The 12,845-nt window shown below is 34.6% G+C and overlaps 1 protein-coding gene across 2 annotated transcripts; it reads left to right on the top strand.

The window, feature by feature from the left end:
- The first annotated feature begins 4,075 nt into the window (after positions 1-4,075).
- Positions 4,076-5,908, top strand: LOC149178349 (bZIP transcription factor RISBZ5-like). 2 transcript variants are annotated; one of them, XM_089423625.1, is made up of 2 exons: positions 4,076-4,443; positions 4,861-5,908. In XM_089423625.1, the coding sequence occupies exons 1-2, from the start codon at positions 4,421-4,423 to the stop codon at positions 5,708-5,710; spliced, it is 873 nt and encodes a 290-aa protein (XP_089279751.1). In that variant the 5' UTR covers positions 4,076-4,420; the 3' UTR covers positions 5,711-5,908. The 2 variants fall into 2 exon arrangements, with proteins under 2 accessions (XP_089279751.1, XP_089279752.1); XM_089423626.1 differs by having other exon boundaries at positions 4,835-5,908.
- Positions 5,909-12,845: the final 6,937 nt, after the last annotated feature.

Below are 12,845 nucleotides of genomic sequence, written 5' to 3'. Positions count from 1 at the left end.
TTTGCTCGGTGGTGGCACAGTGAAGTCCTTGATCTGTTCGGTGGCAGTAGATCGGACTTGCCCGGTGGTGGCACAGTGAAGTTCCTGACCTGTTCGGTGGTAGCAGATCAGACTTGCCCAGTGGTGGCCGATTGGAGTGTTCAGTTGGGCGAAAATGAACAATAGTTTAGAATCATACCTCCACGAGTCTGGCAAACTCGATGGAACGAATTTCTCCAACTGGAAATTCAAAATGCAAACTTTGCTGGAGAGCGTAAATGCATGGGCGATCGTTGAAGGAAATGAGCTGAGATCTGGAACAACGACCCAAGAACAAGACTGGGATAAAAGAGAAACGAAAGCAAAAGTTATACTGAAGATGTCCGTTAAGGACAATATTATCCCACATATCAGAGATTCTAAGTCAGCCGCTGATATATGGACAACGATCAAGAACCTGTACGAGACTCAGAATACAAATCGTGTTCTGGCACTCAAGGGAAAGCTGTTTGCATTGAAGATGGACGAGAATGAGTCCGTTGTTGGATTCTTGGCCAGAGTCAAGGATCTGAGTGACAAACTGGGAGCTATTGGAGAAAAGGTGTCCAACTCAGATCTAGTCACACTCACATTGAACAGAATGACTGATGAATATCAGACGTTTATCTCAAGACTGTCAGTGAGGGAGAAAGCCCCTTCATTTGATGCGCTGACAACGATTCTGCTCCAGGAGGAGAAGTGACGACAGAATCTGAAAACTCAGAGCAATGACCTTGCTCTGATGGCGAAGAGGCGACAGTACAGAGGAAAGCAGCACCAGCAACCGCAGCAGCAGCAGCAGAAGGGAGCCAACTCTTTTCAAAAGAGATCATTCAGAGGTATGACTGATAATTATGTTAAGAGATGTTTTTATTGTGGGAAACCTGGTCATCAGATTAAAGAATGCTATAAGAGGCAGGCAGATGAAAGAAGAGGCAAACTGAGGAAACATCAGGGCTGTTTTGTTGGAGAGGAGGAGGACCACAACCATGATCTTCCACTATTCACAGTCGATTGTGCTCTTTCAGCATCAAAGGGAGATGAGGACGACATATGGTATGTCAATTCTGGCGCATCCTCACATATGACCGGTAAGAAGGACTGTTTTGAATTTCTTGAAGAATCTACATGTGGATCAAAAATTTATCTAGGAGATGACAGTGGGTATGAGATCAAAGGATATGGAGATATTCCTGTGAAGCTACCTAGTGGCGACATTAAACATCTTAAAAATGTATTATATGTTCCAGGAATTAAGAAAAACTTGATCTCTGTCTCAATGATTACAGACCAGGACATGCAGGTGCAATTCTTTAAGAATGGTTGTGTCATTAAGGATAGCCAGATGGAAACAGTTGCAACAGGAGTGCGCGTGGGGAATTTGTACAGATTGGATGCAAAGAGTATGCCACGACAAGCAATGGTTGCAGCTGGATCAACAGTCGAAAATCTCTGGCATCAGAGATTTGGACATCTCAATTTGCAAGACCTCATCTTACTTCAGAAGAAAGGTATGGTCGATGGACTCCCTGTTTTTCATAATGTCAAGTTGGAATGTGATGGATGTGCATTAGGGAAAATGCATAGAGAAGAGTTCCCTTTGCATGTCAACAGAAAGGAAAGAGACATCCTAGAACTAGTGCATACAGATATTTGTGGACCCATGCAAACTAGGTCCCTAGGAGGTGCATATTATTTTCCGCTGTTTATAGATGATTGCACTAGGTTTTCATGGGTGTATTTTTTAAGTAAAAAGAGTCAAGCCTTTCAGTACTTTAAAGAGTTCAAATCTATGATAGAGAACCAAACAGGAAAGAGGATAAAGATTCTCCGCTCGGACCAAGGGGGAGAATACAGGTTAGGAGAGTTCATGAATTTCTGCAAGCAACATGGGATTATGCAGCAATTCACAGTGCCACACACTCCACAGCAGAATGGAGTAGCAGAACGCAAGAATAGAACTCTTGTGGAGTGCGCGAGAAGTATGCTTCAAGGTAAAGGTCTATCGAATGGTCTTTGGGCAGAAGCCATTAATACTGTTGTTTATTTAAAGAATAGGAGTCCTACTAAATGTCTAGGCTTCAAAACCCCCTTTGAAGCATTGTTTGGGCTCAAACCAGCAGTTAGTCATCTAAGAATATTTGGATCTAAAGCTTATGCTCATATACCAAAAGCAGATAGAAAGAAGTTAGACCCCAAAGCCTTGAAATGTATATTTGTAGGATATGGCACAGAGTATAAGGCATACAAGTTATATAATCCTGTGACTCATAACGTTTTTGCAAGCGGAGATGTTATTTTTCATGAACAGACTGAAGATGGAAAGGAAGACTCTAACAGTGACAGCCACATTCCATTGCTGATAGAGATGAACAATGACGAAGATGAAGAGCATGAGTAGGAGCAGAAACAGGAAGAAGTAGCAGCAGATAGTGTAATAAGTGATAATGCAGGCCCGGAAAGTGCTGAAACAGATAGAGTTGAGGTAAGTCCTCTACCTAGAAGATCAGGTAGGAAGACTAGACTACCTGAAAGATTGAAAGGCTATGCTTTAATGTCCAAAATTTTAAACATTGTAGAACCTTCAAACTATGAAGAAGCAAGTAAATCAGATGAATGGAGGGCTGCAATGCATGAGGAAATTGAATCAATATATAGAAACCATACTTGGGATTTAGTTGAGTTGCCTAAAGGAAAAACCCCTATAGGATGCAAGTGGCTGTATAAACTTAAGATAAATGCAGATGGGAGTGTAGAAAAATTCAAAGCTAGACTGGTAGCAAAGGGTTACTCACAGCAAGAAGGAATAGATTTCGATGACACCTTTGCCCCTGTAGCTAAATTAAATACAATTAGAATGCTAATTTCTTTAGCAACAAAACATAAATGGAAGCTACACCAGCTAGATGTTAAGTCTGCATTTCTGAATGGAGAATTAAAGGAAGAAATTTATTTAGTACAGCCTCCTGGTTTTGTGAAAAAGGGGCAGGAGCATTTAGTGTGTAAATTGCATAAGGCACTTTATGGTTTGAAACAAGCACCCAGGTCATGGTATGAAAAAATAGATTCATTTTTTATACATCATGGCTTTCATAGGAGCCTCAATGACCCAAACCTGTATACCAAGATAAATAAACAGAGGCAAATCATTTTGATTTCTTTGTATGTGGATGACATGAATATAACAGGAAATGCAAATAATTTGATCAAAGAAATCAAGCAGCGAATGTCACAGGTATTTGAAATGAAAGACCTTGGAGATCTTCATTATTGCCTAGGTTTGGAGGTATGGAAAGATTCTGGTCAAACTTTTCTAACTCAAGGAAAGTATGCCAGAACCCTGTTGGAAAGATTCAGAATGGAACAGTGCAAAACAGCAGCAACACCATTGCAGCAAAATCTCAAGTTAAGCAGTGACGATGACACAAAACAGGTGGATGCCACTTTGTATAGACAACGAGTGGGAAGTTTGATATATCTCACGACAACTTGACCCGATCTGGCATACTCTGTTAGTGTGCTGAGCCAGTTTATGTCCAAACCACTTGAAAGTTACTGGAATGCAGCAAAATGTGTGTTGAGGTACCTTAATGGTACTTGTAATTATGGTATTTTATACACTGACATTTCTGATGTTACTTTAGCAGGTTATTCAGATTCTGATTAACAATTGTATCTTTGATTTCCAAAAATTTCCATAATTATTTCCATTATTTTCCGAAGAAACGAAGCCTCGAAATTACGACCAACAATCCTGAGAAAAAAGTGATCATCATTCATTAAAGAATGTTGCGACTATCAATCCTTAGAAAACAGTGATCATCATTAATTAAAAAATATTGTAATGATCAACATTAGGCACTTCACCCGTTTTACTTTCTCGAAATTAATATAAATTAAATTGTAAAGGAAAAAACAAATCTCAAATTTTGGGGAATATACTGTATCAGGATTCTTCTAACACCTACAGCAATGACGTAGTTCCTTCGATTACTTGTTCAAATAGAGTAAAATACTGTTGCTTCATACCCTTTGTGCATTATCCATGTGGCTCATCTGTTCAGAATTTCCTCCTTTCTTTGTGGGTTGTACCGGCAAACTGATGCTTATCCTCTTTCTCCTATTCCATAGCGTTCTGCTCTATTCCATTGATCCATAGCCATAAATACATCCCCTGCTCAAACCAGTTTCCTATTCTTCTTCAAGATTTTGTCTATTAGTTGCTGCTCTACAGACTGCGACTTCATTGTTGCCCTTGCCTTTGTTGTTTTTTACCTCTGATTATTTGTTCTGTTCAAGTAGTTGTGTTTTGAGTTTGAATTGCAGAAACTTGGGATGATGGGTTAAAGCATAAATTCATGCTTCAGAACAGTTTTGGAGATGGCTTAAGAGGTCCAAACAGATGAAGCCTTCAATTCTGATTGAGTGAGTTCATTGCTTCCCATGTTTTTATTACTTTTGTTATCATTATACGTTCCTTGCAAGTTTTGGTAAATTCATCATTCAATTTAATTTTGCTTTTGAACTATGTAAACTCATATTTAAACGGTGGCTGTTATCCATACAATCAACTGGTGCATAGCCTGTGTGTATGAATCAGATTCTGAATCGGGCAGCCAGAGATTTTACCTATGTTCACTTTCCTTCAGAAGCTACTACATATAGTGCTTCTGGTCCAATGCTGCCTATGCTTTTGGCTCTGGGGCACAAGTCTCTTCTCATTTTTCACCTTTAGTGCCTATTGCTATAGGGCTTTATGATTTATCTTTTGGGTTTCTTTGAAAACTCTCAAATTTTGTTCCACCAATCATTTCAGGACTTAATACCTTCCTGTGGAATTAGGTATATAGAGCCATCTCCAATCCAAATTGATTCATCCCAGGCAGCAAAAGGAGATTTGATGCAGCAACAGCAGCAACATTTTCATTTTCTGGAGCAGACAGTGATTATGAGGCAAGGATCTGAAGGGTTTGGTCCTGTTTCGTTCTCTTTGATAGGGCTGCAGTCAAATCAAATGCTTATTTCCCCTACAAACCATCTGGGCATCCACAAAAACTCTGTACCCACAATCCATCCAGCAGAATTCAGCAGAGAAATATATGATTTGGGCAGTACCCAACACAACAATGTGAACTTCTCTGCTAATCTGAATGCGCCTGGGGCCAAAACTGCAATGGCCACAAAGAAATCAGGAACTGTGTCTTTGGACGAGAGGTGCCCAACTGAGGATTCAGTATGGTGTCCTGGTGGCAATGGGGAGGACATCTCACATTATCGGAGCATTTCAGCCTCTGAGGAAGCAGAGGATCAGCATGTGATAGATGTAAGGAAGCAGAGAAGGATGTTGTCTAACAGAGAATCTGCAAGGAGGTCTAGGCTCCGGAAACAACATCACATGGACGAGATGAGGGCTCAAGTGGCTCATCTAAGAACAGAGAAGGAGCAGATGTTGAGGAAAATCAATATTACTTCACAGCATCTTTCTCAGATAGCAGAAGAGAATTGTCTATTGAGATCAGAGGCATTGGAGCTGAATCACAAGCTCCAGAGATTACATGACGCAATAAATGCCCAATCTCATGGTGGCTTTGAAACTGTGGTTACTGAAACTGCAAATTGCAGTGCTGCCCATCTGAGCTCAGAATCAAGCGCCATAGCTCACCCCATGAGCTCTTCTGATATCTTGTTTTGAGTCCCAAAAACAATGCACATATTGTGGAATGCTCCAACCGTTTCTAATTGATTTCAGTGGCATTTGCCAAATATAAGGCAAGTTCAATTCGGTGGCGGCGTAATATATGGGGCCTTGAAATAGGGTGTAGGGAAATAAAGGTTGTAGTGTAATGGGCCATAGGAAACTATAGAGTGCATGTATGCAAAAGAAAGATGAACAAGGGTATATTTTTTACACACCCGCATACTTTTCACCGTTTAAAAGTCTAGGTGAAGTATTAATGATATGTTATTTTTACTTTATTTTCACCATTTAAAAGTCTTGGTGAAGTATTATTGATATGTTATTTTTATTATTATTTATTTTTAATGTAAATAGGTTAATTATATTTTAGTAAAATAAAGCTCGAAGTTAAATGACTTGTTAAAATAAATATAAGTTATTAAAAAACATTTTTAAAAACCGAAGGATTTGTTATATCTTTCGTATTTATATGTTTTTCAATTTGAAAGTGAAATATGATTTGCTTGAGTGTTAAATTTAGAGTTTTTTTTATTGTTATTTTCAACTATAGAGATTGAAACAACTTTTTAAATGGTAGGATCAATATTATTTGTCTCTTTTTATTTATTAAAAAGAGATTATCATAAGGTTAGAAAGTTATATGGAATTATTTAAAAGAAAAAATTATCATATGGTTAGAAAGTAGAGAAAAAAGGTTAAAGATCAAGTTAGTATTAGAAGCTATCATTTAAATTTGAATCACCTACTTTTTCTTAGGATCATTGTAAATGCATTGTATAATTAAAACCAAATTCATGTGTTGCTTCATTGACTTTAAGAAAGATTTTCACATTAGAAATAACCTATATATTGGAAGTGTTAAATGTCCATTTGACTTGATAGCTACAACGATAATATCGTGAGAGGATACTACTATTAAGTTTAGGAACATTGAAGGTTGGTCAAAAGAAATTAATTGTAATATAGGAGTTTAATGAGGTCGTCTCATATCCCTTACCTTTTTTGGTATTTATATTGACAAATTAGAGGTATGTCTAGAAGAAGCAGGTTGTATTGGCCTTACTTTAGTTGAAATACTTAGCATCCTCCTTGTTTACGTTGATGATATTATTTTTATGGCAAGGTGTCCCTCCAATCTTGATATGCAACTAATAATTCTAAGGATCTCTATTTGAACATGGGTATGATGATGGACACTAGTAAAACAAAGATTATGATAATCAAATCCAAAAACATTACTTACACTAACTTTGTGTATGATGATAAAAACTTAGAAGAACTTACTTCACACAAGTATCTCAAACTGGGCCTTCCTCATAGGATTAACCAGAACTATAGTATTAGAAAGTGATTAATGTATGATGGAAATTATATTTTCATTTTAAAAATAATTGTAAGTCAATAGAGTTTTGGTTGTGGTAAAAAAAATAAACTCCTATTTGAGACCCTCACCATTCATGTACCTTATAAGGATGTGAAATTTTTTGAGGCTGCAACATCTTTAGAGAAACATGGAAGAAGATAGAGTAAATCTAGAAAGCTTTTATAATTTATAATCTTATAATTAAAAGCAACACACCATATTCTATCATCCCCTCGTGAGTTGATCTTTCCCTCATGGAGAGTATGGCTATCATTAAATATCTAATCTACAAGCACAAGGGAAATAACATGAAAGATGAGGCTTTCTAATATCACTTCAAATTATAAACAAAATCCCCTGCTACTTAAGAGGACTTGGAATATACATGTCAAAGTCTTAGCTAGCTAAATAAGTAGAGAGTAGAGGAGGAGGCGCAATAAAGAATTAGATGAGAAATTGTGATGCAATGAAGTATCATAGGATAAAAGATCATTAACCTTGATCTAGAAGATCAAGAAAATATTTTTGTTATAGTTAGCATAAAGAAAAAACCATTATTACTAAAATAACAATGGATGTTCATGAACTCCACAATGAAATAGGGTATTGGAAAATTCCTAAAATGCCACGGGATGAAATAATTCGTCATATTTATGACACTAAGAAGGTGGTGGATGTTGGAATCCCACTAGCATGGTTAGATTTTGAGGGTTTCATTCTACAACATGGCCAAGGTCCAAACCTTGCGGTAGTTGGGATGATACACTGAAAAAAGTCTAACAATGTTAAGGGTTGGTGTGGTCCAAGTCAGATGTAATCCCTAGGTAATTTTGATAACTTAAATGTCTTTGCGTTGTAGTTTCTTAGACCAAAAGCTAATCCCACAAGTCATGGACATGCTAGAAAACAAAAACAAAAAATGGTATTATATAAAAAAACACTTTCTTTTATAATATCATATATATTCCCACATTAAATCTTAATTTCAAAGTATCTTTTAGAATATTGACTTTTTTAATTTATTAACTTCTCAAAAATATAAATGTTTAAAAGGACTTCTCTTTAACATTTTTTAACTAACATTTTTAAACATAATTTTTATAATATATTTTAAATATAATAAATTATAATTAATTATAATAAATAATATGAATCATCATTAAAATAAACAAAAACAAGTTATGTTTAACTAAAATAATTAGATTTATAATAAATAATTATTTATTTTTCCAAATTTTATGCTCAATCATTTAATCCTTATTTTTATTTTTTAATAATTAATTACAATTTTTTATTAAAAAAACTAAATAATTACAGTGTTGTTTTACACTATTTAATGAGAAGCGTCTTTTTTTTCCGAATATTTCAAATGAGGAGTTTGGAAAAATTTTAGAGCTAATATTCACAAGTGGGCTAATTTTCCATGTTTTCTCCAAAAAAAAGATTCTCTAATTTCTATTTTTTCTAAAAATGATTCTCCAAATTTTTATAGTATAAAAATATTTTACTTTAAATATTGCCAAAATTTTATCGAGACTATACAAAAAATCATTATAAATTTGAAATTTTTTTATAAATATATCACCAGATATTTTATAGTTTACACATTGGAAACTAGTAAGATTGGCCAAGATTTTTAAACTTTTTAATAAATTTCTATCCTTACAATTTTCCCAAAAAAAAAAACTTTGCATATTCGTAATTCTTTCAAATTCATATTTTTGTTTGTATCCAATCCATTATTCACGAAAAGTAGTAATATTGGAATAATTTCATGTACATTACTTAAAAAATTTAACTTAGTGAAAGGGCCTAATTTCTTTTCTTGATTTGAACCATATGAATTACGGTTCCCTTTATTCCCCATGAAGGAAATGTGGGTAAACAAATGCTGTAGTGAGATTTATAGTCACGATTGTGTCTTAATTAACGACAAAGAGTCCTATAGGATATAACATGCTTTTTATATTGTAATGATAAGCTTAAATGCATTTACATCCCTTTTTGGCGGTCACTTTCTTGGGGTATTATTTATTGGGATCTTAATTTTGTTAAGACTTTTACATCCTTACATATATGCAATATGATGAATTAATAATATGGTGAAGTAATTTGGATGAGGTTTAGGTTAAATTATTTAATTAATATTATAATACTAAAATTATAGGTAAATGTATGTGAGTTAGATATACACTAATAATAGGAATTATCTAACGCGGCAGAGGAATTGTCTGGACGGTTAAAAGTGGTCGGAATCCGGGCAAAAAAAATTCAAAAAATCTTGTAGAGACAGTGTTTGAATCATGTTTTTGATGGTAGAAATGGATTCAGCACCATCAAAAACTTTTAGGACACTTAAAATTTTGAAGTTTAACAACTATAACTTGTATTTACAAAAATCCTTGCCGGATTTTCTCCAAATATGACCGGAATTTCCATAACTTTCTGGGAAACTCCTCTACCTCATTAGACTACGCGCTAATAATATATGACTTAATAATATTTGAGATGTTATATGGGTGGGCTTACTTACTCTTCAAATCTTATCACAATGGACCAAACATGTCTCTTGGAATTGAACCCTAGTAGAGGGGAGGACAAATTGTGCTCCCATCCACACAAGCTACTGAGTCAGGACTAGGTTCTGATAAAAAAAATTATTAGTAGACCATTGGAACGTTCCATTGTACCCTTTCATTACAATCACACACACACACACACACACACACACACACACCAAGGAGACATAGCCTTAGGATCACCATATCTTATTTTGTGTGTAATTACCTAAAAATCGCTCACATGACTTTATAGGTGATCGCTCGAAAATGTTATTATATCATCAAGATAAATATGACCTAAGGAAATTAAAATTAGCATTGAAAAGAACTTGAAAAAAACTTTACAAAATGGGTATTTTTTCCTCTGCATAGAGTCATAGTGTGGGTTTTGCATGATTTGCTTAACTATCCTTTCGACGTTGTGTGGATTTACAGAAAGCAATTGTTTCATAGCAAATGATGGAAGAAATCGTGAATATTTTATCAGATGGAAAGTATTGATTTCGAAGAGGCCGATTTAGGGCTCTAGAAATTTTAAGGATGTATACTTTGGCAACAAATGCTCCTTATCATGTCTCCCTCAAACATGGGAATCCCACAATAGACTTGATCCCAATTCACACCATGAACTAGTTTCAAAAGAGTTTGAAGAAAACCTATAAGTAAGAGTCATAGGAAACCATTTGAAGGAGAAAGGAAGAGTAGCATTATCTTGCCCAAATATTACGAAACGGTCCCTTTAACTCTCAATCTCTTTGCATGAATCATGGGGCTTCAATGGCAAAGAAATACCATACCACCTGCATAATATATTGAGCACATAATTGGGGGGTAAAGGGTTTTATATGTTGTATAGCAATAGGTGTATGATAAGGTATTGTTTATACAATACATTTTGAATCAGGTCCTAAAGGAATGGATTGAATAGTAGGATGCATAAGAGACAACTTCAACTGATTCATTTCTAAGTCCATAGCATAAATCAACCTCGTTTGATAGGTTGGGGTTGTTTGTGCTATTAGTTGAGTTTCCATGTTACTTTTGACCTTGTAATTTCTCTCTTCAATCTATTGGTAATCCTTTTGCAATGTATCTAATTGAGAAGGAGTCCCTTCAATTGGAAATGTTGCAAGATTAGTAGAAATAGAAGAAGAAGTAGTGCATATTGGGTTTCCAAATTGTATTTGGAAACTAGATTGATCTAAGGGCCCTTCTGTCAATTTAAGTCATACATCTCCTTCATCTTCTCCCTGGACCTTTGAATCCTGGTGCATTATAGAATGCATGTGGGGTCATAAGAGAGGAATCAGGTCACTATACTAGTGATATAAATATAAATGGGTATAAAAAATGTTAATGAAAAAAAAGGATACTTACAATATCTAGTGAAAGTAGGGGTTTTTTAAATTGGGAAGGTGTATTGGGTTCGTATTTGTAGGGGGGTTAAATAAAGTGATTTGCAAAGGTATTTTATAATATGTAGTCAAATTAAGTATTGTTTAGTATGCCACAAATGCATTGGCTATATCAGAGATTCAATGAGTGAAGCCCTCGTGCCAATGAACACTACTTCTTGGAAAGCTTCCACCATTGAAAGAGCTTGCACACTTCTTGATTTGGGAGAGAGAAACAACAAAGGAGATCAACAAGGACCTTCCTCTAGAGGATTGAGGAAAGCTCCCCTAACCCAACATCATCCTCTTTGGGGTCTCATTTGTAAGCCAACATTTCCTTGCTCCATTATTAATAAAGAGTTTACGCTTCCCATTTATCTAGTGTTTCTAATGTGCTTGTTTACTTGGATGCAAATTCATTAATATTTGAGTTATGAAATTCATGTTTGTAATTATTCTTAACCACTAACCATTTCTATAATGTTGTGGGATGAAACTACCTTTACAACAATTGGAATCTGGAACAACCATTTCATAAATACCAAAATTGTCTAATTCATTAAATTAATTATAAACGAATGTTTCCCCCTCAAAGTGGATCATATTTTTTGATCTTTTATCATTTTCAAGATTCTTGGATCCTAACATTTGTTATTAGAGCTATAATACTAGGGGTATACTTCCTTGATCAAAACACCTTGGTATATATATATATATATATATATATATATATATATATATATATATATATATATTTTGAAGTTTCAAAGAATTTTTTTTTGAGGAGATTGAGGTGAAACATCAAGTTATAAGTGGTCAAAATTACAAGTTTTGGTTTATTGCACTTCTTGAAATATAGCCTATGGAAAATAAGGTTTGTGACTAATCCAAAAATCAATGTTAAACAAGTCATCTTGGAGTTTTCACTATAATTTTTCCTAGGAAGTTTCAGATAATGAAATTTGTGATGGTTGGGGAGAAATGTCATAGTACAGGTCACCAAAATTTTAATTTTGTTTCAATATGCTTTGATAGATATAGTTTATGGAATATAAGGTTTGTGACTAATTATGAAATCAATTTTAAAAGTTTTATCTTATAATTTTCACTATAATATTTTTTTTAGTGAATTTTCAAACTAAAATTTTCAAAATCTTGGGAGGACACAATGGATTAAATGTGATTTTTTTTAATAATATGAATTCTTGTATTTTATGTCACATATCTTATGGAAGTTAGGATTTTGTTACTAGTTATTTTCTAGTGTTTTTTAAGAGCTATTTTTGGGGTTAATAAGCTCATTTTTAGTTTTTTTAGAGATGTGTCCTAACATCTTTAAATAAAATAGTGTTATGTAATTTAATAAGTAAAATTGTGTTTAGGTGATCAATATCGGATGATTACAATATTTTTCATCCATATTGATTCTTGAAGAGTGGAAATATTGGAGGAATCAACTCACAGGACCATTTTTAGTGACATGTCCTAGTTTGGTGAATTAGAGTATGAAACCTTCTGTATCCATTTTTAGGTATTAAATGGAATTTTCTAGGGTAAAAATTTTCCACTTTACTGTAGCACCACCCAATACTACTCTACATTTATATACCTTTCTAATGGTGCAAGAAAGACCTCAAACAATGTCTAAATGCAAATTTTATGCCACTTGTAAGTTGACCTTGTCATTTTGACTACCAAGATTAAAGATGGTGCCATGTCAACCCCCATTATTCATGGAAAATGGGATAGCCATGTAATCATGATGAATACGAATCTAGGAAGAGTCAATATTATATCTCTAGTTAAGAGTT

Source organism: Pinus tabuliformis, chromosome 4_1 (assembly GCF_031772625.1).
Source record: "Pinus tabuliformis cultivar Carrire ecotype Pingquan chromosome 4_1, CPIR1, whole genome shotgun sequence".
In the NCBI taxonomy this organism is placed as follows: domain Eukaryota; kingdom Viridiplantae; phylum Streptophyta; class Pinopsida; order Pinales; family Pinaceae; genus Pinus; species Pinus tabuliformis.
Note: the sequence above shows the minus strand (reverse complement) of the source record. Positions and strands in the feature narration are given on the sequence as shown.